The following is a 27,464-nucleotide window of genomic DNA, read 5'->3' on the forward strand; positions in this document are numbered from 1 at the left end:
GCACTGTGCGCCTGGTTCCCTGCTTGCCACTCCGCCATCAGGTGAAGCCTTGCACAAGCGCCACCTCTTTGGGGTGTTCCAAGCGGCAGTAGCTCATAAGCGTGAAACACGTCATAGAAAGATTCATCGAACTGGCCAGCACGCCAAAAAGGACCAGCGAGATGAACGGCTTCATAGAGCAGGTGGGAGAATTGCACGTAGAACAAACCAAATCAGCGAATCAGGGAGGGGAGGGCTGGACTCCAAACCTCCCTCCGCAACAGAATAATTTTCAACCACCAGAGAATTTCTGCTGTGAAAGAATGTCCCCCCCAAAAAAAGCAATTCGCCCATCGCCCATCTGAATCAGTACAGCCCAGCAAGAGCCGTACCACCTGATTCCGTATGGCCGCCAAGCCCTAAGCTAGCTACGTACGGGCCACGTTTTCCATGATACGTTTTTCCGGCAACAAGATGAGATTCGAGAGAACGTTCTGGAGCTGTTAGATTATAGCACGGAAATCGGCCCTTAACCCGGTTAGCCCTGGGACTCTGCAACATCATGTCATTTAGAAGGAGACACATTAAGTACGTACCGGATTTTTTTTTTTTTGGGGGGGGGGGATAATACAGAAACCAGCCATCGAAGCCTTAACAGTTTTAATCAGGATACAGGACATGTATTGAAATAAGCAAACATTCCCCCAAGGGTTAAAGAATTATTTTCTACCTAAGCCAAGTCCAAACACACACACACATATATATGAAGGATGACCACTACGGCTGGAGAGAGGGAGCAGGGCTGGCCCCAGACCTTCCAGTCACTGAGGTGGCGCGCCAAATGTCATCCCCTTGGCCTGGAGGTACTCCACCCTCCATCTCCACCACCTCCTGCTCCCTAGATTCAGTGTGAAGGAGAGCGGAGTTGAGGGCTAGAGTGTCTCCCAGTGTCTCCAAACTTCTTTTTCACACTGTTCCCCTTCTTCCTTGACAAATCCAGGTAGCGGGATGACGGAAGTGGAGTTGGGAAGCTCCGTCACCTGAGGAGACCGCCTCAGTTGGCCTCGTGGCTGGGCCAGCCCCGCAAGAATTAAAGTAGAACATCTACAGCAACTAGGGAGGGAGCACTACCAGCTACCCCTAAAAATAAATAAAAGTGAAACAAGATGGTTGAACGAGAGGCATTCCTTTGGGCAATGAGGTGAGTTAATTACATGGCGAGAACACCCCAAAAAAAGTCAAGTCAACAACTTCCACCGGAATAGAAACCACAAAAATCCAAGCGTTTAGAGGCGCGTCATTGTCTGCGCCGACTCACGTTGCGGCATTTGCTTTTATGGGACAAATTAATCCACCCCCTCGGGACATTTATTGGCATGGCTTAGCTCATCGCAAGCCACAAAGAAGGGAAAGTCCCCCAGGTGGTACCAAGATGTTTATCCAGCAGGTCATACAGGCTTCGGGAAGCTTGCCACAGCAGTACAATGGCAAGAGCTGTGAGCACTGGAATAAATAAATCAAGCCGTTGTAGACAGCCGTCCACAGGGAAGCCGCACTCTGTCTGACTTGCTACTCCGGGCCAAGCTTCCTTCCAATCAGAAAATTCCACCCAGTGCCTACATCACCCTTTAGCCCAAGTCAATCTCTCCCAATACAGAAGATGACCTTCCTTCAGAGGAGGCAATGTGGAGGACTACCTCCCTGTGGTGTCTCTGCATGAGTCACAAGCAGGAGGCCTGCCCAGACTCACGCAGAGACACACAGAAACGGTTGGGCTCCTCTGAGGGACGGGTCATTCTTTGTCTTTCCCAAGTCTAGGGTAATCCCCTTCTTTGGGTCCACATGGCAGCAAGTTAGGGGGATGACAGCACTGCGATATGTGGATTGCATTCTTTTCCTCTACCTCTGCTAAATAAAAAATTGAACACTAAGGGAGCAGCCCTCCTGCCCCACAGCTAAAGAAGCTTATGCCCCTGGGTTTCCTAAATACCCGCAGCGATGATATTGGTGCAGGAGATGCCAATCTCAGTTTCCATCAGGACTTAGAGTTGGGCTAAAGAGGGGTTATAAAACACACACACACAAGCCATTTATCCATCATTAAGTCACTGACGGTTCCCACTGATTTCACTGTTGTTGTTGTCTTTCAACCAGGCTCTCTTGAGCTCCTGGAAGACTGGAAAGGTGGGATAGAAATCTTTTAAAATAAATACAGTGGGTCTCGGTATCTTTGGGGGTCCGTTCCAAGAACCCCCACCGATAACGAATTCAGTGGTTAATGAAATTATCCACTTTGTTATCCAATTCGGTGGATAAAGAAATCTGCAGAGGGTCTGCACTGGCAAACCAGGAGTGCCTTCCAGTCATCTCCAGGAGTGCCTTCTGAGGTGCAGAGAGGCCATGCGTGACCTCCCTGCCCCCTCCCCAGATGACCTCCTGGAACTGACTCCTGAAATTGAAAAGGGAGGTCTTCTGAGGCCTTCCAGCCATGGGCTCCATATCCATGGATATTCAAATCCGTGGATAAGGATGGCCCACTGCAAAGCTTTCATCAAGATCTCCCAGCAGAAAGGATTGTAGTTCTGCGCCCTGTTTGGGCAGGGAACGGGTTCGAATCCATGTACTTTAGAGGGATCTCCCCTTCGAAATGTGTCCAAGCAAGTCAGAATGGGAAAGAAAATTTTGTTCTCTTTGCTCTTTTTGTGGTTTCGTCATGGGGGTGTTTTGACTTGTCAGAATTTGGTTTGCGCGTTATGGTTCAAACGAATCAAACCGGCAAGAAGATGAGAAGGAGGGGGAAAGTCTCCGAAAAACGAAAGAATGGACAGCTGCAGGACAAGAGAGAAACAGAGACAGACAAACGGACGTCTAGAGGAGAACTTACCCCGCGTTTAAGGCTCCGGAAGCAGTGGATTTTGGGTTTGGAGGTCATGAACTCGTTGAAGCGATGGGAGAGGGGTTCCTTGTGCTGCTTGGGAGACTGGGGGCCGTTGGGAACAGCAGAGGGTGAGCCAGAGGAAGGGGGCGGAGGAGGGGGCTGATGGGGGGATGTTAAAAGGGACATAAGCTACGTATAAGAGATGGAGAAGTGATAGAATTAAGGAAAACAAAACAAAAATCCAAAAATCAAAAAAGGTTACAAAACAAACCCGCAAACAAAGTCACACACAAAATAGCAAATCCAAAAACCAAAAAAAAAAGGGGGGGGGGAGAAATCGTCACGGCAAAGCATCAAAAGAAGCAACATCAGAGATCGGAATCAGGAAATCAAGCACACACAGTTGAAAAGCAAAATATTGATTTATTCAAAGCCATGGGGGGTGGTGGTGGTGGTGGTGTTTATTTTATAATTTATTTTTAGAAAGGGAGAAAAAAAAATCATTCATTGAAAGGAAGGATAGAAAGAAAAGAGGAGGGGAGAAAGAGAGGGACGGAGGATCGGGATCGTAAAAGGAGGTTTGCATCACGAAAAGATGGTGTGGTGGAAAATGAGGAGTTTTTAGTCAAGTGGAGCAACGCAAGTCATTAATCGGAGTGTACTTTTCCACCCGCCCCCCCGATCATGCCACATGCAAATGGGATGAGAGGGCTAAGGAGAAGGGTGTGGAGAGCCAACCTCCCCCCCTACCACCCACAGCTGAATTAACCTGGCACCCTCGACTCCTTGGCACCCAGAGAATCCCCGCTACGGAAGAGGCAATGTAGTGTAGTGGTTAGACTACAAGGTTAGAATCCTCACCCTCGGTTTGTGAATCTCACTGGGAGACCTTGGGCAGGTGGTATGCTCTCAGCCTGGTCTACCTTACACGGTTGCTGCCCAGGTCAAACGGGGACATCTTCGTTCACTGCTCTGGGCTTCTTGGAGGAGGGGTGGTTCTTCTTAGCCAGGGCTGGACCAAGACCTCCCGGTGTCTGAAGCAGTGCACCCAATGCTTCCCCTCCCCTTACCTGGTCATGTGCCTGCCTCTGTTCCTCCCAACTGGAAAAGGGAAGGGGGGACAGAGTGGAGGAGAGCAGAGCTGTGGACCAGAGTGTTGGAGAGAGCTGCTCTACCTCCTTTTTCTCATCCAGGAACAGCGGAGACAAGTGGGAGGGGGGGGGGGAAGCAGGCATCTTCTCGTGCCTGAGGCAACTGTCTCAGTTAGCCCATGATTGGGCCAGCCCTATTCTCACCCCTCTTTTTAAATGAGAGACGAATGTCACACAACGAACAGGCAAGACAGATATTTAAAACAGATTAAAAAACAGCACGCTCAAATAATTGTGGTGAAACATATCTTGGTATGAAAGTGGAAGCCACAGCACTGATGCCCAAGGGGCCTGGGACATTGCCTCTTGGGGACTGAGTGACCTGTGCTGCTTCCCAGAACCCTCTGGGGCAGCGGGACGTCTGAGTAGCTCACCACTAAGAGCTCCCCAGTGGACAAGGAAAAGTTTCCCCAAAGTTAGGAAACTTTGTCTGGAAAGTTCAGTCTGGAAAACTGAGCTCAACTAGCCTCCTAGAGGACTAAGATCTCTACCGTAACCCTCCCGGAACGCTCCAAGGGGAGGGAAGGAATCGAAGTTAAAGGAGGTGTTTGTGGTATGAGGACCCCAGTTAACAAACATGCCGTCATGCATCACTCACTGTGCCGAAATGGAAATGAGAAAGGAAATGCATTGGAAGAGGGAAGAGGCTGATGTCAAACATTTGCTATCCAATGCACAAATGCTCACAAAAGCAAGGCCAAATCCTCACACACAGCACTGGCTTGTCAAGAACCAACTTGCTCAGGGCCCAATCCTATCCAATTTTCCAGTGCTGGTGCAGCTGTGCCAGTGGGGTGTGCACCGCATCCTGTGGTGGGGAGGCAGTCACAGAGTCCTCCTCAAGGTCTGGGAACATTTGTTCCCCTACCTCGGGGCTGCACTGTGGCTGCACCGGTGCTGGAAAGTTGGAAAGGATTAGGCCCTTAGTCGCCATGGATGAGCAAAGTGCACCCCAAGCAATCAGGTGGGAGATGGCAAATTGGCAGGAAGCTCATTGTTTTTCAGACAATCTGCCGAAAATAAAGCCACACAGACATAGACAGGCAGGTGGGCTACCAACGGAAAGCCACTTCTATGGGCTTGTCACCGTATTTGCCAAACATTTACATTTGTGATGGCCCCACATTGCCGCTGCTGGGTTTTGCAGCAGAGCGGATCTTTAAAGCACAGGGCCGGTCGTGCATGTTTAATAAAAGAAAGAACCTACACTGCACCAGGACAGCGCTTTGGAAACAGGAGAGGAGAACAAACAGCTTCCCGGTCCCCACCGCGCAAATTGAAAAGCAAAGTAAAAAAATAAAAAAGAAATTAGCTTCAGGTCAGTGGCGGTGAAGACAGGCGTGTTAATTAGCTTGGAAGGGGGTTGAAGGATGCAAGCGGAGGGCTAAGGCAGGCATGAAACAATGCAAGCAGAGAGCAGTTATCTAGAACCGAATGTGAAACCACCATGGCAGAGACGTGACAACGCAAACAAAATCAAGTGCATTAAAAAAAACAAAACAGCTCCGAACCGATGAAAGCAACAGAATATTTAAAAGTACACCGAAATCAAAACTTTTTCCAAAACGAATTAAAGCAAAATTCAGCAATTAAGAAGTAAAAAATAAAAAAATAAAACCCTATCACAACCAATTACAACAGGACATCAGCTATTAGTTCTTAGTAACTATTTTTTTCTATAAAAAAAAAAAGAGAGAGAGAGAGAAAAACAAAAACAAAAAAACAGACTTCACTGCCCGGGTTTAACGAAATAAGAGACAAGTAGCAAACTACAACGTGACAAAAGCCGGGAGCCCCCAAAATCGGTACCTTGTTTTTCTTGATGAACGGCCAGAGTTTGCCCTTGGACTTGCTGCTGAAGCGGGGCTCCGCTTTGCCGTCTTTGGAGTTGGAAAGGCTGGACTCGGAGACGGTCCTCTTGATGGGTTGGGTGAAGTCTTCAAAGTCTACGTCGCCTGGAGGTTCAAAGCCGGATTTGAAGGCTTCTATGACCAGCTGGGAATCCTGAAAAGGGACCAGAGACCACCTAAAGTTATTCCTTTGCTTACAGGGTTCTACGTAACGCAACAGAGACGCCTGCGTTGGCTCGGTCATGTTGTGAGAATGGATGATGGCCGGATCCCAAAGGATCTCCTCTATGGAGAACTGGTGCAAGGAAAGCGCCCTACAGGTAGACCACAGCTGCGATACAGTGACATCTGCAAAAGGGATCTGAAGGCCTTAGGAGTGGACCTCAACAGGGGGGAAACCCTGGCCTCTGAGCGGCCCGCTTGGAGGCAGGCTGTGCAGCAAGGCCTTTCCCAGTTTGAAGAGACACTTGGCCAACAGACTGAGGCAAAGAGGCAAAGAAGGAAGGCCCATCGCCAGGGAGACAGACCAGGGACAGACTGCACTTGCTCCCGGTGTGGAAGGGATTGTCACTCCCGAATTGGCCTTTTCAGCCACACTATAGACGCTGTTCCAGAACCACCTTTCAGAGCGCGATACCAGAACATTCGAGACTGAAGGTTGCCAACTACTATTCTACAGGGTTCTAGGGATACAAACACAGACACATATTCTTAGGCAGCCCCTATGCAAATGTCTCAGTTTGCATCCTGCTGCGCCAGTTGCTTTTTTTCCATTCAGGCTCTTTCAGAGGAGAACTTCCGGCACTCCGCTCCCTCTAATGACACTTGGGTCAGGGTGCTCCATTAAGGTGTACACCCCAACGTGTTCGCTTTGGGTTTGGGATCACTTTGCTCAGAGATTTATACCACCACGTTGTTGGGCCAAAGCCGTGCTGGTGACGTCTTCATTGGAGTGTCACCGCTCTCCTCTCTTCAGCCGCTCCTGCTTCCTGGACCGGAAAAGGAAGTGCGGAGGAAAGTAGAGGAGAGAGTCTAGAGTGTCACTGAATCAGAGACACTTTAGCCCGCCATTCTCCTCTGCTCCAGACTTCCACTCCGTTCTCCTAATGCAAGAAGTGGGAGGGAGGGAGCAGTCACCAAGCTGCCAAGCAAGGGGGATGGCAGCATTTGAAGGGCCACTTCAGGCACTGGGGCTGTCTTGGACTGGCCCAGCATGTGGCCAGGGACACCTCCTGAAAACAAACCATTGCTCCAGTGAATTCTTCCTTCTCAGCAGCTCTCCAGAAAACGAGAAGATTTTGCTCCAGGAGGCATGAAACATGAAACAGCCCTGCTCGGTGCATACCAGTGTTTTTTCAACCTACGGGTCGTGATCCCAATGGGGTTGCAAAGTCTCACGGGGGGGGGGGCGGGGTTGTGGCCACCATTCCAAGCCCGTGCAAAAGAGAGAGTTTGGATCCAATCCAATCGTGGTCCTTGCCTGTTCAAAACTGAGTTCTTGGTCTAATTCTGCACAGCCTCGTCTCGCCGTCTTGCCCCACAGCTCCCACGGCCAGCTCCGCTCAGGCTGCTTCCTCATAGGGGAAGATGTGAAGAAGCAAGAAGTTGGGGGAAATGGGGTGGGAGTGGGCGGATTGGGTCTTGGGAGGGTGACAGGATCAGCAGTGTGTCCCCAGTCTCATGCTTTATTTACTGGAGTTGTGACGCAAAAAGGTGGAAGACCACGGCATATACAATATTGTACTATTGCCCTTTACAGCTCGGGTCCGGGGTATTTGAGGGACTGCCTCTTTCCCTACAATCCTGCCCATGCTCTTAGATCATCTGGGGGGGGCCCTTTTGACTGTGCCGCCACTAAGAGATGTGAGAGGGGCGGCGGCCAGGAAGAGGGCCTTCTCGGTGGTGGCCCCCGAACTGTAGAATACCCTCCCCTTAGAACTGAGAACTGCTCCCTCGTTGCTAACGTTTCGGCGTGGACTGAAGACCTTTTTATTTCAAAAAGCTTTTAATTGTTGACAGGCTGGCTGGCGTTCTTGCTTCTTATATGAAAATCCTCGGGGTTGGTTTGTTTTTAGATTTTCTAATTATTGTAAATTGTTTTTAATGATTGTTTTTAATGTTGTATTTTTTAAAGTGTTTGTAAGCTGCCTTGTGTGCCCGTTGGGCAAAAAGGCAGGGTATAAATTAATAAAATAATAGTAATAATAATACTATTATATACTTCACAATTATATATATATATATATATATATATATAAAATTATATATTATATCCTGTATCTTTATACGAGAGAGAGAAGCAAAAAAGAACAAGGGAAAGGCGGAGATCAAAAGTAAACTTATCAAATGACAGTAGGCCCTGAGCTCTGAGTGATTTTCCCCCCTGTTCCCGGCCTTTCAGCCCTCTTATAGTATAGAATAAAATAAAATACAATCCATCCTATTTCCTACAATCTTTGCCACATCCTTTTCCTATGATCTAAACATCCTATTGCTACAATAGAGCTAAACTTAGCCCCGTCCCTTCATGTGGCAGAAAGAGATAGCATGTCAAACACAGGAAGTCAGAAATCCAGAAGAAATTAATTTTCAGCAGCTGCCAGGGGATCGGGGAGGCAGTTCTCGCAGGGGTTCACTTGGCAGTCACTGGAACCGACGACCTCGCAGCCCTGACCTCTGTCTCACTGGAACTGCCAGAAAGGGGGGGGGGGAGAGAATGAAGTTGGGAGGGGGTGAAGGAATGAGCATGCCTTGTTCTGCGTAGGAGCCTGGAGGCAAGCGGTCAAACACAATTCAGCTGTAAAAGAGTTAGGCAACTTGAACTAGGAAGGCCAGACCGAACCAGTGAAGAGATGGAGCTGCAAATTGGGACATCCCCAGTTCAAGTATTGCCTCTGCTATTAACTCACTAGGTCAGTGGTTCCCAAAATTACCCAGGTCACAGCCCCCCCCCCCATAGCCTCTTTTTCCTGGCTCGGCCGGGCACTGCCATCTTGGATATCTTGAAATCCCATGAGAGCCAAGTCGGTGGTGCCCAAATCTCATGAGGCTGGGTCACCACCATCTTGGAACTTGCAAGATTTCACAGGATCGAAGATGGCAGCACCCTGGGGAGCAGGTAGGAGCCGCCACCGGGGACATCCGATGGAGTCCCTGTGAGCGTACCGCAATGCCCACAGGGTGTTGCAACGTACACTTTGGGAGCCGCTGCGCAAAGCGGTTTTCGATAAGCAATTCTGACCCACTCTCAGTCTTCCCCATCTGCAAAATGGGCTGAACGCTTGGAGATGTCCCAAGGGAAGCTGAGTATCTAAAAGGCGCTGCCAACTCACATTCTTCTGGTCGATGGAGTCCGCTGCTTTCGTTATCTCGTCCAGGCACCTCCCAATGATGGGGATCACCTGCCGGTCCACCTCCGCAAACGTTCTCATGGACTCCCCTATCCTGATTATCCTCCTTTCCTCCATTTCTTGGATTTTCTGAAACAATAAATCCTTCAGCATCGGCACAGAATATCCCAACCTCTTGGATTACTTGATTGCATTCCAATCTTTACCACAACCCCATCGGGCAGCTCTCATCCCCCTACAGCAGGCGTTCGGCTGAGGTCAAGACCGTAGCTGAAGCTGCAACCCTTGGCCCGATTACATGGGATAAAGTCCCATTAAACTCAGTGGGGCATCCTTCTGAGTAGACCTGCACAGGGACTGCACTGTTGGCTGCTGCACGACACCAGATTGTGAAACACAATCAAGAACCTGTGGTTCAGAACCATAACCGTTATGCCAATTCATGTCACAACCATTTAAACACAGTGAAAGGGACTGCAATTCCCAGCTTGCAGATGACTCAATGTGCCAGGAGGCAGACGACAGTAACATTCATTTCTGCTCAAGGCAGTAAGGTGTTCATTGCTCCAGTGGAATTGCTCCAGTTCATTGCTCCAGTGGACAGCCAGTGGAACGGGGCTATGGCATCTACCCCCTGGCCATATGTGGGATTTGGTCAGCCGGAGAGCAGATATCAAAAGCACTCAAAGGCACAAATCCAGAGTACGTGTGCGCTAACTTCATGGTGCAACCTGATTGGTCGCCAAATGGGAGCACCAACATCCCCCCACCCCCGTCGCAGTTTCAACTTCAACCTGCCCAGGGACACGAGAAAACAATTCCCAGAAGGACCCAGATGGACACTTCCTGTTCCCCAAATTAAAAACAGCTCATGGGAAGCTATTATTCTGGCCATCACAAGCAGATGGTCTCAGAACTTCCCATTCAACTTCCAAGATGGGGAGGTTTAAGTGGGGGCTCAGGCTGACAGTACAAAAAGAGACCATGAGCCATGACCGAGGCCACGTGGCAAATGTCGACAACCCCCCCTTCCCACCTAAAGAACAGCCCCACTGGATCAGGCCACAGGCCCATCTAGTCCAGCTTCCTGTATTTCACAGCGGCCCACCAAATGCCCCAGGGAGCACACCAGATAACAAGAGACCTCATCCTGGTGCCCTCCCTTGCATCTGGCCTTCTGACATAGCCCATTTCTAAAATCAGGAGGTTGCGCATACACATCATGGCTTGTAACCCGTAATGGATTTTTCCTCCAGAAACTTGTCCAATCCCCTTTTAAAGGCGTCCAGGCCAGACGCCATCACCACATCCTGTGGCAAGGAGTTCCACAGATCAACCACACGCTGAGTAAAGAAATATTTTCTTTTCACCTCCAGGCATTTATTTCCGTGCACCTAACAGCACAACCTTTTGGATCTCTGTCGTATACTTGGACTCACTCCCAGGGTTTTGGGGTGCTCAGAGTTGTTGGTTCTGAACCCTAGAGCACTCAAAGATCCCTGTTCGGTAGTACTGCCACCACTCTGTAAGAGCCAGTGTCTCAGTCCAGGGAAACCGAGACCTTCTATATCCCTTGTAGGCACTGAGCACTTTCTTTACTTAAAGTCTCAGTCCTCAAGCTTCTAGTCCACAATGAGGGCGAAGCAATATCCTCCTCATGGACTTGTGACACAGACAGATTGCATACACACTGCTCACAATAGCCTATGAGAGCGGCAAGGAAGACATATAAGAAGACAGGCAACGATGGAACGATCCTAGCAATGATGGAAAAGCTCGCCTTGCACATGCTCAGAGGCACTTCTTCCAGAGGCAAGGATCCAAGGCAGCCCTGCTTGTGTTGCTGCTTTCAAGCAGAGAGCATCTGAGCTACAGCTCAGGCTCACAACTAAAGGTTAATTATGGAAGCACAGAGCTGGAGCCCGACTCCTCCTTCAGGGTAAGAAATTCAGAGCTACAACATCCCCGACTGTCCAGTCTCTGCTTGGAGATCTCCAGAGGCAGGGAGCCTACCCACCTCTCTTCTGGGAACCAATTCCATAAGAAGAGCCCTGCTGGATCTGGCCACCTAGTCCAGCTTCTTGTATCTCACAGTGGCCCACCAGATGCCTTCTGGTGCAGCACAAAAGACAACAAGATCCCAGCATTCTGTTGCCACTCCCTTGGCATCTGGCATTCAGAGACGGCCCACTTCTCATGGTTTGCACCAACCGTCCAAACCCCTTTGAAAGGCGACGAGGCCAGACAACCGTCACACATCCTGCGGCGAGGAGTTCCGCAGATTAATGGCATGCTAGCTAATATTTCCTTTGGTCTGTATGAACTCTCCAGCCACTCAGTGTGAGTGGATGTCCCCTGGTCCTGGAGTTGTGTGAGAGGAAAAAGAACATCCCCCTTTCCGCTCCATCCATCCCCTGCATAACTTTAATACATCTCAGTCATTTCCCTGATTGTGGACCCCTGGGCACCTCAGAACCCGGTTCCATTAGGTGTCCGTCCTCCTGAAAGGGCCAGATCCAGAATTGGACCCAGTGCTGCCGCCAACACAGTTCCTCTGCTATTGAAGATGTGGGTCACGGAGCTGAAGTCATGGAGAAGGACGGCTTGGCTGCTTCCAGCTGACACCACAATGCACCATCACAATGCAAATATTTTCTCATTCCACAGCTGCAGAATGGAGGGAGGGGAGGATGCAAAACAGAGATATCCCCACCCAGCTTCCTCCTCTCTTGCTGCTATGTCAGAATGCCAGATGCAAGGGAGGGCACCAGGATGAGGTCTCTTGTTATCTGGTGTGCTCCCTGTGGCATTTGGTGGGCCGCTGTGAGATCCAGGAAGCTGGACTAGATGGGCCTGTGGCCTGAGCCAGTGGGGCTGTTCTTATGTTCTTAACTACAATTCCCAGGAGGCCTTGCAGGTCTCTTGTTATCTGGTGTGCTCCCTGGGGCATTTGGTGGGCCGCTGTGAGATACAGGAAGCTGGACTAGACGGGCCTATGGCCTGATCCAGTGGGGCTGTTCTTATGTTCTTATGACAGTTTCTCCCGGTTCACAAGGGCGGCTTCATGACCAGCCAGAATTTGGAACAGGTTTGGAGCCCAACCTGGAGACCTAACGGAGGGCTTAACCTGCTATCTTACCCAGTGGTTCCCAGCCTTTAGGAGCTTGCGGACCCCTGAGGCAAAAACTGGAATTATCGTGGTCCACATTATCCACATTACCCCCCACACACAAAAAATACAATTGAATTTGCTATAATTCGAGAATATTTATTAGATTTATAGAGAAGATTTCTGGGTTGCTGCTTTTGTTGCCAGTTGTGGCTGCTGGTGGTCCATCCTCTGCTCTCTCTGGTGGTCTATGGGGAGCATCTCCCACGCGAGTGCCCCCCCCATGGACTACTAGAGATGGCAGAGAAAGAACCGCCCATAGCCGCAGATGACACTTCATTGACGGCTACAGACAGCCTATTCTCCACCCTCTCGCTTGCTCGGTGAAATGCTTGAAGTGATCAAAGGTCAATCTTTTTCCCGAGATCTCACGGACCACTTCTCAGGGCGTCACGGACCACCCACGGTCCCCGGACCACGGGTTGGGAACATCACAGGTTACAAGCCACCATGTGTATGTGCAACCTCCTGATTTGAGAAATGGCCTATGTGGGCTATGCAAGGGAGGGCACCAGGATGTAGGTCTCTTGTTATCTTGTGTGCTCCCTGGGGCCTTTGGTGGGCCGCTGTGAGATACAGGAAGCTGGACTAGATGGGCCTATGGCCTGATCCAGTGGGGCTGTTCTTATGTTCTTATGCTCCCTGGGGAATTTGGTGGGCCGCTGTGAGATACAGGAAGCTGGACTAGATGGGCCTATGGCCTGATCCAGTGGGGATGCTCTTATGTTCTTCTGCTCCCTGGGGCATTTGGTGGGCCGCTGTGAGATACAGGAAGCTGGACTAGATGGGCCCCAGGTCAGCAAGGCTGTTCTTATATTCTTAAGTAGTCTAACCAGACATGATTTTTAAAAAATTGTATTTTTATTGTTGCCAATTGCTTCTCTGTCTTCCTTCCTTTAAGAAAGAAAAAAAAAACCACACCCTACAGCAATGCAAGCCTATACATGCCTACTCAGGAGTAAGCTCCACTGAGGTCAATGGTACTCACCCCCAGTAACACCCTGCATTTGCTGTTGGATGCCCTGCCAAGTCTTCAATCCCAGCTCTCTCATAAATCCACACTTGGCTGCACAAGGATCGCAATGCAGGCAGAAACGTCCAGGAAGGCAAAGGCCTCGGAGAAACAGTGGACGTGCGCAGGCTTGCCACATTACAGGGGGTGTTGTGGATTTGGGAGGCAGCGCGAGAGGCGACCTCACCTGGAAGATGTTGGGGATCTGCGTGTGATAATGTTCGTGCTGCTCGTGGTTGAACCTCTGCAACGTGGACGAATATTCGGCTTTGCTGTCTTCGGCCATCTGGTGACGGAGCTGGGCTTGCTGCCGCGCCTGGGAAAGCGGGGAGACAGAAAGGGAAAACATCGGGCACGTGTTGGAACTGTTCCTTCTCCCTGTCCCCCTGCCTCTGGAAGGCTTTCTGAGACCCAAGCACCTTTAAGAAGTGAAGCCGGACGCTCTGACATCTACTGGACTTCGGAGGAACTCAAAAAGCTACTGTCTGCTGTGTTGAACACCGGCCGGCAGCCTTCCTATTAAGGCTTTACGGCGTCCCTTAAAGGCTTCCTTAGCGTCATCTGGCAATACCAAGGTTTGAACCGAAGGACTCTGGGAAAGAGCCAATGGATTGTGACAGCTGCTGGGCAAAAGAAATCTTTCCCAAAGCTGCAGTAGGAAGGGAGGATTCACTGAGAAGGGCTTGTCAAACCAGTAGCAGCGGGGATTTGCACATCCTCGGATTTGTGTATCCATGGGGGGGCCTGGAACCGACCCCCTGCGGATAACATGGTTGTGCTGTAATGGTCCTTGACTAGCTACATGATGGGATGCAGGTCGCTGCTCTGAGTTGTAACGGTGGCAAAAGCTGTGCCTGTTTTCCCTGTGGAGCCTTCAGCCCCCATTCCTTCCTTGAAGGAGAAGGAACGGGGAGTATGAAGTCACCGATGCTTCCCTTCATACCATGCCTGAAGGGCAACCATTAGCCCCCTTGGCATGGCACCCGGGGAATGTGCTTCTCAGGCTCCACCCTAGTTATGCCTCTGCCTTCAGAGACGCTTCGTTCATTTTTGTCTTGTGCCACACTATCAGTTCCTTATGGCACACAGATGGGGAACGACTGGTTGAGTCCCACCAAGCTCTCCCCTGCGAGCAAATATTTTACCATCAACAGCACCTTTTACAATCCCGCCACCCACCTGCCCAACTCTTTCGAGCATCTTTTCCACCCTGGATCTTCCCTTTTCATGGCCCACTTCACCTTTCTGCTCCCCAGTTTCCCTCCCATCTGTTCTGCCTTGGCTGCTTCTCCGTCCTCGCTGCTGTATCAGAGGCAGCTCACAGCCCATATGCCTTCACTTCCCATCCTCACCGCAGGGCTTCTCCGTCGGAGGCAGGCCACAACCCAACAACCAAGGACACAGGAAGGAAAAAAGCATGGGGAGGGCAACTCTGAGCACATGTGGAGTACACTTCCCTCAGCACGGAGACGCTGATGACCCAGTGCTTTATTTGTTGGGAATTTATTTGTGGGAACGTCTCCCAGCCTTGCTCGCAGTGGCTTATCTCAAAAGCAATATTAGTGCAATAGAACAGCAATACCACAGAGGCTGCAGCACGAACAGGCAATTAAGGCAAAAAATATTTTTGACCCAGTGAGTCATTAATCTCTGGAACTCTTTGCCACAGGATGCGGTGACGGCTTCTGGCCTAGATCCACCTAGCGGTTCCCGACCCACGGTTTGAGAAGTGCTGTTGTATAGTAGCAGTGGCAAGCAATTGTGGAGGGGGCTCGTAACAAGCTCCTGCACTTCCAGTTTACCTAGTGGTTGTCGAGCATGCAAATAGATATGAGAGGAAGCTTTGGATTGGCTATATTGCTGCTGATGTCAACAAAGCACCCCCCCTTTTTTTAAGAGCCATGCTCTACCATGGATGAATGGTAGCTTTGCAACATTGGTTTGGCAACCTTCAGTCTCGAAAGACTATGGTATAAGCCTACAGCACCTGGTATTCCCAGGCGGTCTCCCATCCAAGTACTAACCAGGCCTGACCCTGCTTAGCTTCCGAGATCATGGTATAAGCCTACAGCACCCGGTATTCTCAGGCGGTCTCCCATCCAAGTCCTAACCAGGCCTGACCCTGCTTAGCTTCCGAGATCATGGTCTAAGCCTACAGCACCCGGTATTCCCAGGCGGTCTCCCATCCAAGTACTAACCAGGCCTGACCCTGCTTAGCTTCTGAGACCAGATGAGATCGGGCATGTGCAGGGTAAGCTTGTACAAATCAAAACACTTATTTGCCTTAAAAACCACAACAGCAGACTCTCCCCCCCCCCACCCCGGTAAGCCAGGAATTGTCCAGCAGCTCCAGAAGAAATAGATTTTGGGAATTATTTCCACATGTACGTCCAGGCAGACAAGAGTTTCCGGCTACCACTATGAAGCCCGGGCAAAGCAACCTTTATTGAATGCTTCGCTCCTGAGAAATGGAAAGAGGCTACGGGGAGCCAAGAGTTTTTGAGAGCTTGGCTCAAGGGGGGGGAGAGGCAACCATGTTGCTTTTGCCTCATTTACTACACTGCAAAAGGCGTCTCCAAAAGGATCTAAAAACAATCTCCTCGAGACTTTCAAAACAGAAAATAGAAACTAAAAGGACCACTGATCAGTACAGGTGTCCCCTGGTCTCCATGCACACATGAAGGGCACATTCCTGCCCCCCCCCATGGATACCAGAATCTGCAGATAAGGGGGAACCCTATCTCCACAGCCCCCCTGCCCCATTACTTTTGTTGATTACAATATTAAGTGATAAGGTGTCTTGTTTTAACAAATGCTATAAGCAAAAAAGCTTCTAGCAAGATGAGCAAGCGGGCAGCCTGCAAACCTAAAAGATTTGAGAGATTCAGGGTACAAGCCTAACCAGGTCTACTCAGATGTAAGTTCTATTTTGTTCAATGGGGCTTACTCTCAGGAAAGTGTGCTTAGGGTTGCAGGTCTCTTGTTATCTGGAGTGCTCCCTGGGGCATTTGGTGGGCCGCTGTGAGATATAGGAAGCTGGATGAGATGGGCCTATGGCCTGATCCAGTGGGGCTGTTCTTATGTTCTTAACTACAATTCCCAGGAAGCCTTGCAGGTCTCTTGTTATCTGGAGTGCTCCCTGGGGCATTTGGTGGGCTGCTAGCAAGGTGGATGAGATGGGCCTATGGCCTGATCCAGTGGGGCTGTTCTCATGTTCTTAGCCTAAGAGCGAACATTAACTTCCTGCTTCCTGTTTGCTCTCAGTCTCCCTTCTAGGCTGCAGGCTACCTGCCTGCTTGACTTACTACAACCTTTCTGCTTATAGAGTTGGTTAAGGCAAGGCACCTTATCCAGCATACATGTAATCAGCATGGGGTGTGGTGGGTGTGGGGGGCCCGTTGGGAACTTGACTCACGCCGAGTGGCAACGTGAAGACTCCTTCGAGAGGAGGCAATTTAGTCACGTCCCTGCACCGATCATGTTTGAACATCCAATTCCACCTGATGGAGAGAGGCCACAATATAATCTCTTTCCAGTGAAGGCTGATTGGGCGGAGGCAAGGTCAGAAGGAGGACTCATGCAGAGACCACAGGCAGACTCTTCAACAGGAAGGAGCTTTGAGCTCCAGCATTTAACTGAAGCCTTCAATTCTTTCACCCCGCCCCCCTCTCCAGGGCAAATCAAAGCTCAGAGAGAGTCAGGCCTTGAGAACCTTCCACAGGTTCATCAGAGGAATCCTGCTGTGTATCCTAGCAGTGCAGCCTGCAATAAGGATAAGGACTGCTTGGTCCATAACAGTGCAGAGGAGGCCCTGTCCACATTTCAAAATTCATGTCTCATCTTTACAGTATAGCAAGCAAAAAAAAAACAAAAACCAAAAGGCAGCTCCCTGCGCGCGCGCTCTGTGTGTGTGTGTGTGTGTGTGTGTGTGTGTGTGTGTGTGTGTGTGAGAGAGAGAGAGAGAGAGAGAGAGAGAGAGAGAGAGAGAGAGAGAGAGTGAGTGTGTGTGTGTGTGCGCTTCCAACCAAATACTTTGCCAACAGGCACACAGCCAAGATGAGAGTTCCTTCTCCGACTAGATAAACAAGACCAGAACTGCGAGGCAAATACACAGGAATGCTTCAAAACAAAAAGGACACACCAATGGATAAATAAACCTGAGGATCAAAACACACTAAGGAAGTGATGAAGGGGACAGTTCCGCTTTCCCACCCTCGTCTCCACTCCCTCCCAGTATCGCTCTCAGTATCTCTCCCCGACGGCCTGCCCAGTGGAACACGCAAGTAGATGCAGAAGGCCATTTGAGAAGGAGGTGTGGAGTGGTTCTGGAGTTAGACCTGGAAGATCCAGGTTCAAACCCCCCGCTCAGCCACAAAACGTCCTGGGTGATCTTGGGCCAATCATCAGCCTCACCTACCTCACAGGGTTGTGAGGACAAAAGGAGGTGAGGAACCCTGAGCTCTCTTCCGCTGCTTTTCCTCCTACTCCCAGGATTGTAAAAGGAAGAGAGTTTCACAGATGGAAACGCTCCACCCCACTGTCCTCTTCTCCACACCATCGTCGCTTCCTATTCCAGCCCAGGGAAGGGGAGGAGGTGAGAGGGCTAAAGGAAGCAAGGAGGTATGGAAGAGATGAGAATGGTGGTCTGCAGACACTCTGATGCTCTACCTAACTATTCTCCGCTTCTCCCCACTTCCTTTTTCACTCTGTTCCACTTCCGCTTCAAACCTGGCAAGCTGGCACGCTACCAGTTAAATGGGGGGGGGGTGATATTTGGCACACTGTGGGCGCTGGGAGGTCTCAAACTGGACCGAGCAATTAGCAAATGACAGAAGCATCCTAATGAGGTGAAGCCTGACTGACACTCATGGCCAAGAACCAGATTCAGGACGGGATGAGCAAACAATTCTCGAGAGCCGGAGGAGGAGGCCGGAGGAACACAAGACTCCTCTTCATTAACAGACCCAGACAAATGTTATCTAAGGCTCTGAAGGACAGGCGTGAAATGCTGCCAGCTTATCTCAGTGCCCTAATGAGCAGGAAAGAGAAGCAAAAGAAAGATACTAACATCATTAACGAGGAAGATAAGCTTGCCTAACAGCAGCCAGGCTCAAAGAGCTAGATTACAACGCCACAAGGAGATTCTCTGGTATAGCTATGGGGACTGAGATACCATTCCTCCTTAGGGACTAGTACCACCTGCATCTGGGTTCGCCGACCCAAGGCCCACAGCCAATCCAAAGCCCTGGTGAAACAAGGTGGCACAATGCAGGTCTACCGAGAATCACTCCCAGATTCCGCTGCTTCAGCGAGCCTCTCCTCCTGCAGACCCTCTTTGGTCACCCTATAAGAGCCTCCCCACCCAGCACTCTCATTCATGCCTGAGAAGGTACATGAAGGCACCTTCGATGGTGCTTGGGAACCAGGCAGTGGACAGACACCATTCTGGCTTCGCGGCTACCACCACTGTTAACAGGTGGCGACATGGGGGGGTGAAGATCTGTTGCCACCTCTGCTTCCCACTGCCTCCTGGTCAACCCAACAGTGGCCTCTGGTACCTGGGGCACATACATTTTTGTGTACACCACCCTGGGCCTCAGAAGCTCTTCTACAGGCCTCTGAAAGGCACTTCTAGTTTTCAGCAAAACTTGGAAGTGCCTTTTGGAGGCCTGCCTGCCTCAAGATCTGTGGTCAGGGGCACGGGTTGGCATTCCCTCAAGGTGTGGTACCTGGGACAGTGTACCCCTCTTAGCTACACCACTGCAGGAAGGTGTCCTGCCAGGCAGTAGGGAGTGGCCGGCAGTACCAAGCCGTCCTCTTTCTTTTCCTGGTGGATTTTGCAATTCCCAGAAGCCCAGGCTCTGAAGCAGTGTCGGGAGATGGGACATCCGGGGTTGTAAAAGGGTAGCGGGAGAAGTTGAGGGCATCTGTGGCTCTGCTCCTCTACATCTGCCCAGGAAGTGTCCCCGTGGGCCCTCATTGCCTGGGGGGGGGGTTGGCCAGCCACAGGTGCACAAACATGCACGAGCATAAACCTCTAAAATGCACCCCAGCCACGGCGCCTCTCCTGCAAGTCAGGCTGGAAACAGATGAGAGCCTTGAAAAGAGCGGAAGGTGCGGGGGAAAAAAGCCAACCCTGAAGGATCTCGTAAATTCAAGTCTCACACAAACCTCTTACAGAATTAGGTCAACGTTTTCACTGCCTCCGACTTCCAGAACTCTCTGGTAAATACCGAGATACCCAAATAAGGACAGGCTCCGAAGCTGTCAAGGGGAAGACAAACGAGGGCTGGGGCGCTCCTGCGAGAGAGATCATTTCCTCAACGGGTGGAAGAATCGAAACCCAAAGCCCCAAACCGTGGGTGCCGGAGGGGAACCTCAAGGAGGTTCACATCCTCAGCTTGCCCAGTTGGGTGGGTGCCCAGTTCCCTGAAGTGAAACATGTGCTAAGGGAGGATTTCCACCTACCCAAAATCAATGTGCTTTCCCCTCACTTTTCCCTATGCACCTTAAGGCCAGATTACTTCCAACAGCTTCACCCCCCCCCCATCTCTTACAAAAGGTGAATGAAACATCACCACCTTGAACATCCAGCCTTGAACATCACCACTACCATCATCATCATCACTTGAACGTATTGGTAAAGGGAATTTGCACCCCTTCCGACTGAGCCTATCCTACAGCATCTAGCTCAGTGCTGTAATCACAGGCTGGTAGCAGCTCCTCAGAATTTCAAAGATCCACATTGTCACATCTCCAGCCTCCCTTTTCTGATCCAAGGTGCGGGAAGAGGATGTGAAGGTGGGAGCCCCCACCAAACTGCACCACTGGAGGTGGCCGTCTCTGTTAGCTGGCCTCATGGGTAGGCCAGCCCTGGTTTGGCAACTTGTGTTGGGAGGGACATGCAATCCTCCCCTCCACCATGCACATCAGGGGCGGTCCCACATGGGGATATGGCATGCAGGCTTCCATCAATGTAATTTTGAAACCACCCAGTCAAAAAAAAAAGGGGGGGGAGAAGGAACTGGTCACTGTTACGTACAGTACAGTGGAAACTCCTTATCTGTGGGTTCAGTACCACGGATCTGATTCTACGCAGGTGCCAACCTGAGCTGGAGAACCTCATGTGGCCTCCCAGATGCCCGGGAAGTCCTTTGAGGGCTTTCAGTGGATTTAATTATCTGTGGAAATTCGTGGGACATCCTGGAAAGGATTTCCCAAAGATACTGAGGGCCCCCTGTATTCAGGCCTCCACACCGGTTGCCAATCTCAGACGCTAACATGACAACCCTACGCATGTTCACTGAGAAGCATGTCCCCGTGCGTCCTTTAAAGCTGACTCCCAAGTAAATATGTCGATGATTCCAGTCTGAATTAAGTGACTAGTGCAAGGTAGAGAGATACACCCCCTCTCTTCTCCACCCACATGGCACATCACATCCAGGTAAGCGTCTAATACAGGCAGGTTGCTTCTGGAACGGCTGAATTCTCTCTCCACCTCGAGATCGTGGGATGGCCAAGTGACTCACGGTTGCTGATTAATTTAAAAACAGCAAGCACACATCACATGTTTGGGGCAATGTTTTTTTTTTTGTTGTTGTTGAACACACACTTTCCAGAGGCAGAGAGAGAGAGATTACAAAGAAGCCATCCCAAGGGATCGGTTTCAAGGAGAGAGCGGCAGGGTCAACCCAATCGTTCCGGTCACGGAGCAAGTAGGTCACAAAGCAGACAGGACTAGGTAACTGCCCCACCGACCAAGCCAAGAATCTTGCTCTTGGGGCCAAGAGGGCTCGGGGAAGACGGACACAGTAGCCAAACAAGGTAAAGTCAGGCAATAAAAAAAACAGAGCGAGAAAACAATCCGATGGCATCATCCTTTGGAGACAGCCGCTTCTGAATTGTGCCAAAATTATGCCTGCTGTCCTCCCCCCCTCCCAAAAAAAATCCTCCAGAGGTCCCCTGATTAAACAATGTCCTATTCTATGCTCAATTATATTACATAAGAGGCAGCATCACATGCCCAGGGCACCACAGAGGAAGAGACACACGCATTTTGCCAAAACACCATTTATCTCGGTGCAAATCATCTTACTGGCAGGCCCGGGGGGGGGGGGGAGTCAGGAAGTTTTAGGCTGGGAGGGGTGCGGCCTCCGTTACAGACAGTGGGGCTAAAGGTCCCTCCTCTTCCTCTCTCGCCCCCACCCCATGATGCCCAGTGATGCAAAAGACGCACGCTTTGACCCCTTGGGGATTAATAATCACAAGCGAAAGCAAAGTGAGAAAGTGTGGCCTTTAAATCCAGATTCTTGCTACACAAGATGGCACAAGAGGGCAGGCAAGAAAGACGTCCGACCAAAGCAAGCGCAAGCCACGGGTGTCATGGATATGTACAGTTCAGGCCTAGTAGCATTGCAAGGCCTGAACCAAGCTAAAACGGTAACACAGAAGTGGTTTGCATTTCCTAGCTGCTAGGATTTACAACTCAATGGAAGGTGATGATGTAGCACCTAGGCAGCCAGAAAGACGCCCATCAGGGATGGAATGCAGCTGCAGATCTCCAGGGGGGAGGGAAGAGCTGAGAGGGCAAGCATCCAGCCCCACTTCCAGAGGACAGGGTCTTTGTTCCTGGTCTCTGGTGAGAGAGGTGGTGGGTGCACATCCTGCCCCGCCAGGACCATGTGACCTCTTAGGTAACTGAGGATCTACAAAAGAAGCTGACCCAGGTGAGGGTTAGAGAATAATAGAGATAGCCAGTTAGCTTTGTTGTTTTATGCTGATATGTTTCCTAGAAGTTTTTATGCCTCTAGCATTTGCTGCCTTTTGTAACTTTTTGTAACTCTATGTATTTAATAAAGTAGAAAATCTTTTTATCATGTTGGTTCATTGTCTGTTGGGGACAAAGGTTCAGAATCCTGCCTAGCCGTTCAGCAAGCTACCAAAAATCCTCACTGTGGACTAGAAACTTGAGGACTGAGACTTTAAGTAAAGAAAGTGCTCAGTGCCTACAAGGGATATAGTTAAGCCTAGAGGGTCTCAGTGTCCCTGGACTGAGGCACTGGCTCTTACAGGGTGGTGGCAGTACTACCGAACAGGGAATTTTGAGGGCTCTAGGGTTCAGAACCAAGAACTCTGAGCACCCAAAACCCTGGGAGTGAGACCCAAGTGTACGACAACGGGCACCTCTTTTGATCCGCTGGGGATCAGGGACTAAGTGTATCATTTGGTAAGGAAGGGATTTGGTAACAATCACCCAGACTCCTTCAGTAACTAACAGGGCGTCCTTGTAGCACTGAAAATGTCTAAGATGTCATGGTGCAATGAAGGGTTTTGTCCTGTCCACCAGAGGTGTACCTAGAAGCCCTGGTTCCCGGGGTAGTGACGTCATGATGTTACATCGTGATGTCACTTCCAGGTTCTTCAAGTGGGAGCCCCTGCAGGAGAAGGAATGGGGGGGCGTGAAACTACTTCTGAGTGATTGACACTTCTGCTACTTACAGTGCTACTTCTGAGTGATTGACACTTCTGCTACTTACAGTTCTCCCAGAGGAGGGGGCGTTGGTGATGGTGGCTTCGCACCCCCATTCCTTCTCCTGTGGAGGCACCACTTGAAGGGGGCACCACTGAGCAGAAGGAACAGGGGGCATGAAGCTGCCACAGTGAGCACCTCTTCCTCTGGGAGAACCGTAAGCAGCACAAGACAGTCATGGGCAGGCGCCCCTGGGTCTCTGCCCTTGTTACACCTCTTCTGTCCACCATTCATGCCATGATAAATTGAACTGTTGTTTTGGACAGCGCAGGGCTTGTAACTGTTCTCCCCGCTACAGACTCACATGGCTACTGCCTCTAGGATTCAACTCTTTAAAAAACTACAACCCCAAAATACACCCGCCATGGACTGGCTTCCTTCACCCAGCTGCGGTTATTTCTGACCGAGAAAAACGCGGCTGGGCCAAAGGGTGAAGGGCTCATTCCTGGCTATTTTTAGCCATCTGTGTCAGAAATATCCGTCCGTCCGTCCCCCCAGCTTCCAAAGAGCTACAGAAAGCTATGAATATCAACCACCGCAAATGGAGGCCGTGACCTCAAAGTACAGTAATATCATGCTGAAGGATGTTGGGCGTTTGCTCTCAAGTTCGTTTACAAACTGGTTGGGAAGAAACGGCCCTTTCTGGGGAGCCAGCCCCATACCTCCTACACCAAATGCTGCCCCCGGGCCACACCAGGTGACGTGCAATGGGGGGTGACACACACTAGTGACCAAAATGGCTAAAATTGTGGTTTGTTGGAATAAAGCCACCATGTTATATACCATTTGATGTGTACTTTACAGCAGACGGCAATGAAAAAAACCACATTGAAATATCTGTGTTCTATCAAAAGGTATAGCCAAAAAAACCAGCGGGGCGGGGCAATGGTACAAAAAAAACCCGCTGGCCAAAAAAACCAGTGGGGCGGGGCAATGGTACATCACCACGCCCACCACCTGGGTCATTGCCCCGCCCACTGCATGGGAGGAAGTCCATCATGGAGGTGACACGCAAACTCTAGTGACGTCACTGAGTTTAAACTAGGAAAATTTCTAAAATGAATTCCAGAACTGGAGCACATATAGTTGGCTGGCATCTCAGCCCCTCCCCCCAGTTCATTTGCCATGTACATGAGTACGTTGATAACACACTACAAAAAAAAAAAAGCAACCACCATTGGAGCAAGATTATTTTTGTGTAGTGTTTTACTGGTGCATCCACGTGCTTCTATGCAATGGAAAAACTCTGCATCGATTATCTTGATATAACTCTATGAACAGTCACATCAGGAGGGTTGTCGCCCCCCCGGCTGTTGATGCACATATTTTCTCCGGTGATGTAGAAGTGGGAGAGAAATCACAAACGTGTGGAAGGAAGTGAAAACTGCCATAAAGGGCACGTGTGTGATGTTCAAAGCAAAAGAGGAACCCCGGAGAGCAACTAATGCGTCAGTTCAGTTCCAGGAACGATACCATGCGTGTTGCAACCAAGACTAACCCTACTGTGTGGATGTCCAGGCCAGGTGAGACTGAACCCAGGAGGAAGGCTGTGGGATGTGGGGCAGGCAGTGGTCTGGAGCGGGGAGCATGAAGAACAGATGGACCGGCTGGAACTGGAGGTCCACCCAAGGTTTCAAGATAGGGCAGTCATCAGGGGCTATCAGATGTATGAGCTTCAGGACCTTGGCCAGCTCCCAAAGAGAGCTTGTTCCAACAAGGAACTGAGCCCTTAAATGCCCCCCTGGGCGGGGCTATCCTTCTAGGCCCCACCTTCTTGTTGGGGAGGGCCAGAAAGCCAGTCCTCTGGTTCAAAGCCCAGCACTCTGCTCTCTCTCCAAGCACGCTGCCTGTGATGGCAAGCTGGTTCTCAGAACACAAGGTCCTTGGGTGAGAGGAGGCCTTGGGGGAAGAGCAGGGCAGGCTAGAGCGTCTGACTAATGCACAAGGCAAAGGGAGGAAGTGACACTGGTCATGTGAATCTCAGGCTTCAGGAAGAAGCTGGCATGAGGAGCTGGCACATGACCTCCTGATTAGAAACCCGTGCCAGCTTTCACTGCAGAAGCTGGCACAGGTCAGCTGTCAGTTGCTTAACTAAGCATTTTTAAATGCTGTCATGACTCTCCCCAAAGGGAACCCATCTGCACGGCAGTTCCCCACAACAAGGAATCCTGAAACAGGCTTAAGAGCCTCAAGGGACAAGGCCCTGTCCTGCAATCCCCGTGGAAGCACCTCCGAGGGAGGGAAGGCCGGGAAGCGGATGACCAAAGTGGGGCAGGCGGTTTTGTACAACAGCATAAGAAGAGCCCTGCTGGATCAGGCCCAGGGCTCATTTAGTCCAGCTTCCTCTATCTCACAGTCACCCAACCAGATGCCTCTGGGAGCACACAAGATTGCAAGGTTGCTGTATCCTGTTGCAAGACGGCACCTCAAATTCTCTGGTCCTGAACCATGAAGGATTAGGAAAGGTCATAACCGCCACCTCAAACTGACCTGAGAAACAAGTGGATAAGCAGTGCAACTGGAGTTGTATGTTCACAGGATTGGGTCCGGACTGGGATCCTCAGTCCCTCATTCTTTACCTGTTGAGTGCATTACGATTGCTGCTGCAGCCAGGCGGAAGGAGTAATGGGCATCATTATGGAAGCTCCCTCCCCCCCGGTCTTTCCCCGCCTCCCGGGTTACCTTCTCAACGTCCGCTTTCGTGACGTTGATGTCGGCGTCCATCCTTTCGAAATACTGCTGCGCCCGGTCGGCTTCCTTGCAGTCCCTCTCAAAGCGCCGTTTACTCTGAGAAAGTCGCAAGGGGAATGAGAAGCAGCAAAACGGCCACGAGCCCCCCCCACCTCCCCCAAACAAACCATCCTGTCCTTTCCTGTCTGTAGTGTGTTGGCAGGTGGCATCTAATTGCCCTGCAAGGCAATTAGCAGGGCAATTAGCAGCTAACTTGTGGACTGCAGGAGCTGAGCTCTTGGCAGAGTAATTAGCAGCCACAGTATCTGCTTTTCGACTAGGCTCAGGGTTTGAGGCAATTAGTTATCTGATCTTTTCAGCACCCACTGAAAATTAGGCTGTGACCCACCAGTGGGTCCTGACCCCCAGTTTGGGAACACTCTAGCCTGCTACTCTTCTCCTCCTCACACTTCCTCTTCGTTCCCCTCTTCCTTTTCTAGTCTGGAGGAAGAGTTTGATCTTGCTAGGGCCTATAGAAGGCAATACATATATCTATATATAATGACTGCCTTGATTTAATTGACATTAAACTTCCACTCACCAACTCCAGCTGCTTCCAACAGGTTTCAATGTGCTGCTGTGCTTTCCTGCCATCGTGGAAGTGCTGCGGAAAAGCAACAGCAAAGCATTGTTAAAACAGCGCAGAGGCAAAAAGGCGGTGTTTGATTACATCGATTCATATTTTTTTATCCTGCCCTTTACGCAAAACCTCCTAGGGCAGTTCACATGTGCGCTTCATGCTCACCCTTCACCTTGCTATCCCCAAAACTGAGCCATCTGGGAGCAGAGCATTCCCTCAGCCCCCCTTACGTATCCCCCTACAAGCACTCCGGAAAATGTCAGGAGTCACTTTGGCCAGGCGATGGCCCCCAATTCAACTCTAAACCTTCTACCCAAGCCACTGAGAAACTTGTCCCTGCACAAACTCTGCGGAACACAGATCCCTGATGATTTCCAAGGGGGTCTGCGTTTGAGACACGTACAACGAGATGACCGTGGGAGCTAGAGGTTGAGCAGGGCACCCATCCAATGCAACTGCAAAACTGGTACACGGGGTGGGGAAGAAGGAGGCCACAAGTACATAAAGGTTTCAAGCTGCTTCTCCATCTGCTTGCCTGCACGACGATCTCTAAAAATCAATGCGCCATGCGGCTCATTCAATGATAATAAGATCATGCAGGGGTGTTGGTGTTTCAAAAGTTATTTCTCTCCCCCATTTCTCCGAAGAATAACTTGCAATAAAACACCTGGTCTGCGAGTCAGAATGAAAGAGAGAGAGAGTGGCAGACTAAATAGAGATAAAAACAATGCATACATCGATCGGCCGTAGGAGTTATAGGACATTTAAATTTAATCTACTTAATGTCAAGGAATTGACAGCCAAGGTGGTTCAACTGTGGCACAGATTGCCGAGGGAAATGGTGGATCCTTCAAGCAGAAGCTCAACAGGGACCTGCTGGTGATGTTCTAGGACAGGGGTGCTCAATAGGTGGATCGCGATCTACCGGTAGATCGCGAGGCAAAATGAGTAGATCGCGGAGTGCCGACCCCCCCTTCAGGTGCCTCTGGGAGGAAATGCCGGGAGTAAGGCCCATTGTACTCAATGGGGCTTACTCCCAGGTAAGTGTGGCTAGGATTGCAGCCTCACAGCCTAATCCTAGGCATGTCTAGTCAGGAGTAAGTCCTGTTAGTGGGGCTCAAGGTACACCAACATACATTGTACACATAAATGTTATATGTTATGATGGCGCGAACATTGTAAAAAAAACTCTGGTAGATCTCCTGGCCTTGCTGGGTTTCAAAGTAGCTCTCGAGC

At 50.4% G+C, this 27,464-nt stretch overlaps 1 protein-coding gene and 1 pseudogene across 11 annotated transcripts in view; both read right to left on the bottom strand.

Moving 5' to 3' along the window:
* FNBP1 (formin binding protein 1) overlaps positions 1 to 27,464 on the bottom strand; it is a 105,414-nt gene that overhangs the window by 21,923 nt on the left and 56,027 nt on the right. For 5 of the 11 annotated variants that reach the window (XM_066610495.1, XM_066610497.1, XM_066610496.1 and 2 more), the window contains exons 5-10: positions 26,190 to 26,252; positions 25,601 to 25,705; positions 13,577 to 13,705; positions 9,191 to 9,337; positions 5,818 to 6,012; positions 2,864 to 3,046 (exon numbers count right to left, since the gene is read on the bottom strand). In XM_066610495.1, the coding sequence (XP_066466592.1) occupies positions 2,864 to 3,046; positions 5,818 to 6,012; positions 9,191 to 9,337; positions 13,577 to 13,705; positions 25,601 to 25,705; positions 26,190 to 26,252 (822 nt within the window). The remainder of the gene's footprint in view (positions 1 to 2,863; positions 3,047 to 5,817; positions 6,013 to 9,190; positions 9,338 to 13,576; positions 13,706 to 25,600; positions 25,706 to 26,189; positions 26,253 to 27,464) is intronic. The other 6 variants (XM_066610503.1, XM_066610500.1, XM_066610499.1 and 3 more) reach the window with 2 other exon arrangements.
* LOC136635748 (5S ribosomal RNA) lies at positions 15,539 to 15,654 on the bottom strand (annotated as a pseudogene).

The sequence above is a fragment of the Tiliqua scincoides genome, chromosome 16 (genome assembly GCF_035046505.1).
Source record: "Tiliqua scincoides isolate rTilSci1 chromosome 16, rTilSci1.hap2, whole genome shotgun sequence".
NCBI classification, from domain to species: domain Eukaryota; kingdom Metazoa; phylum Chordata; class Lepidosauria; order Squamata; family Scincidae; genus Tiliqua; species Tiliqua scincoides.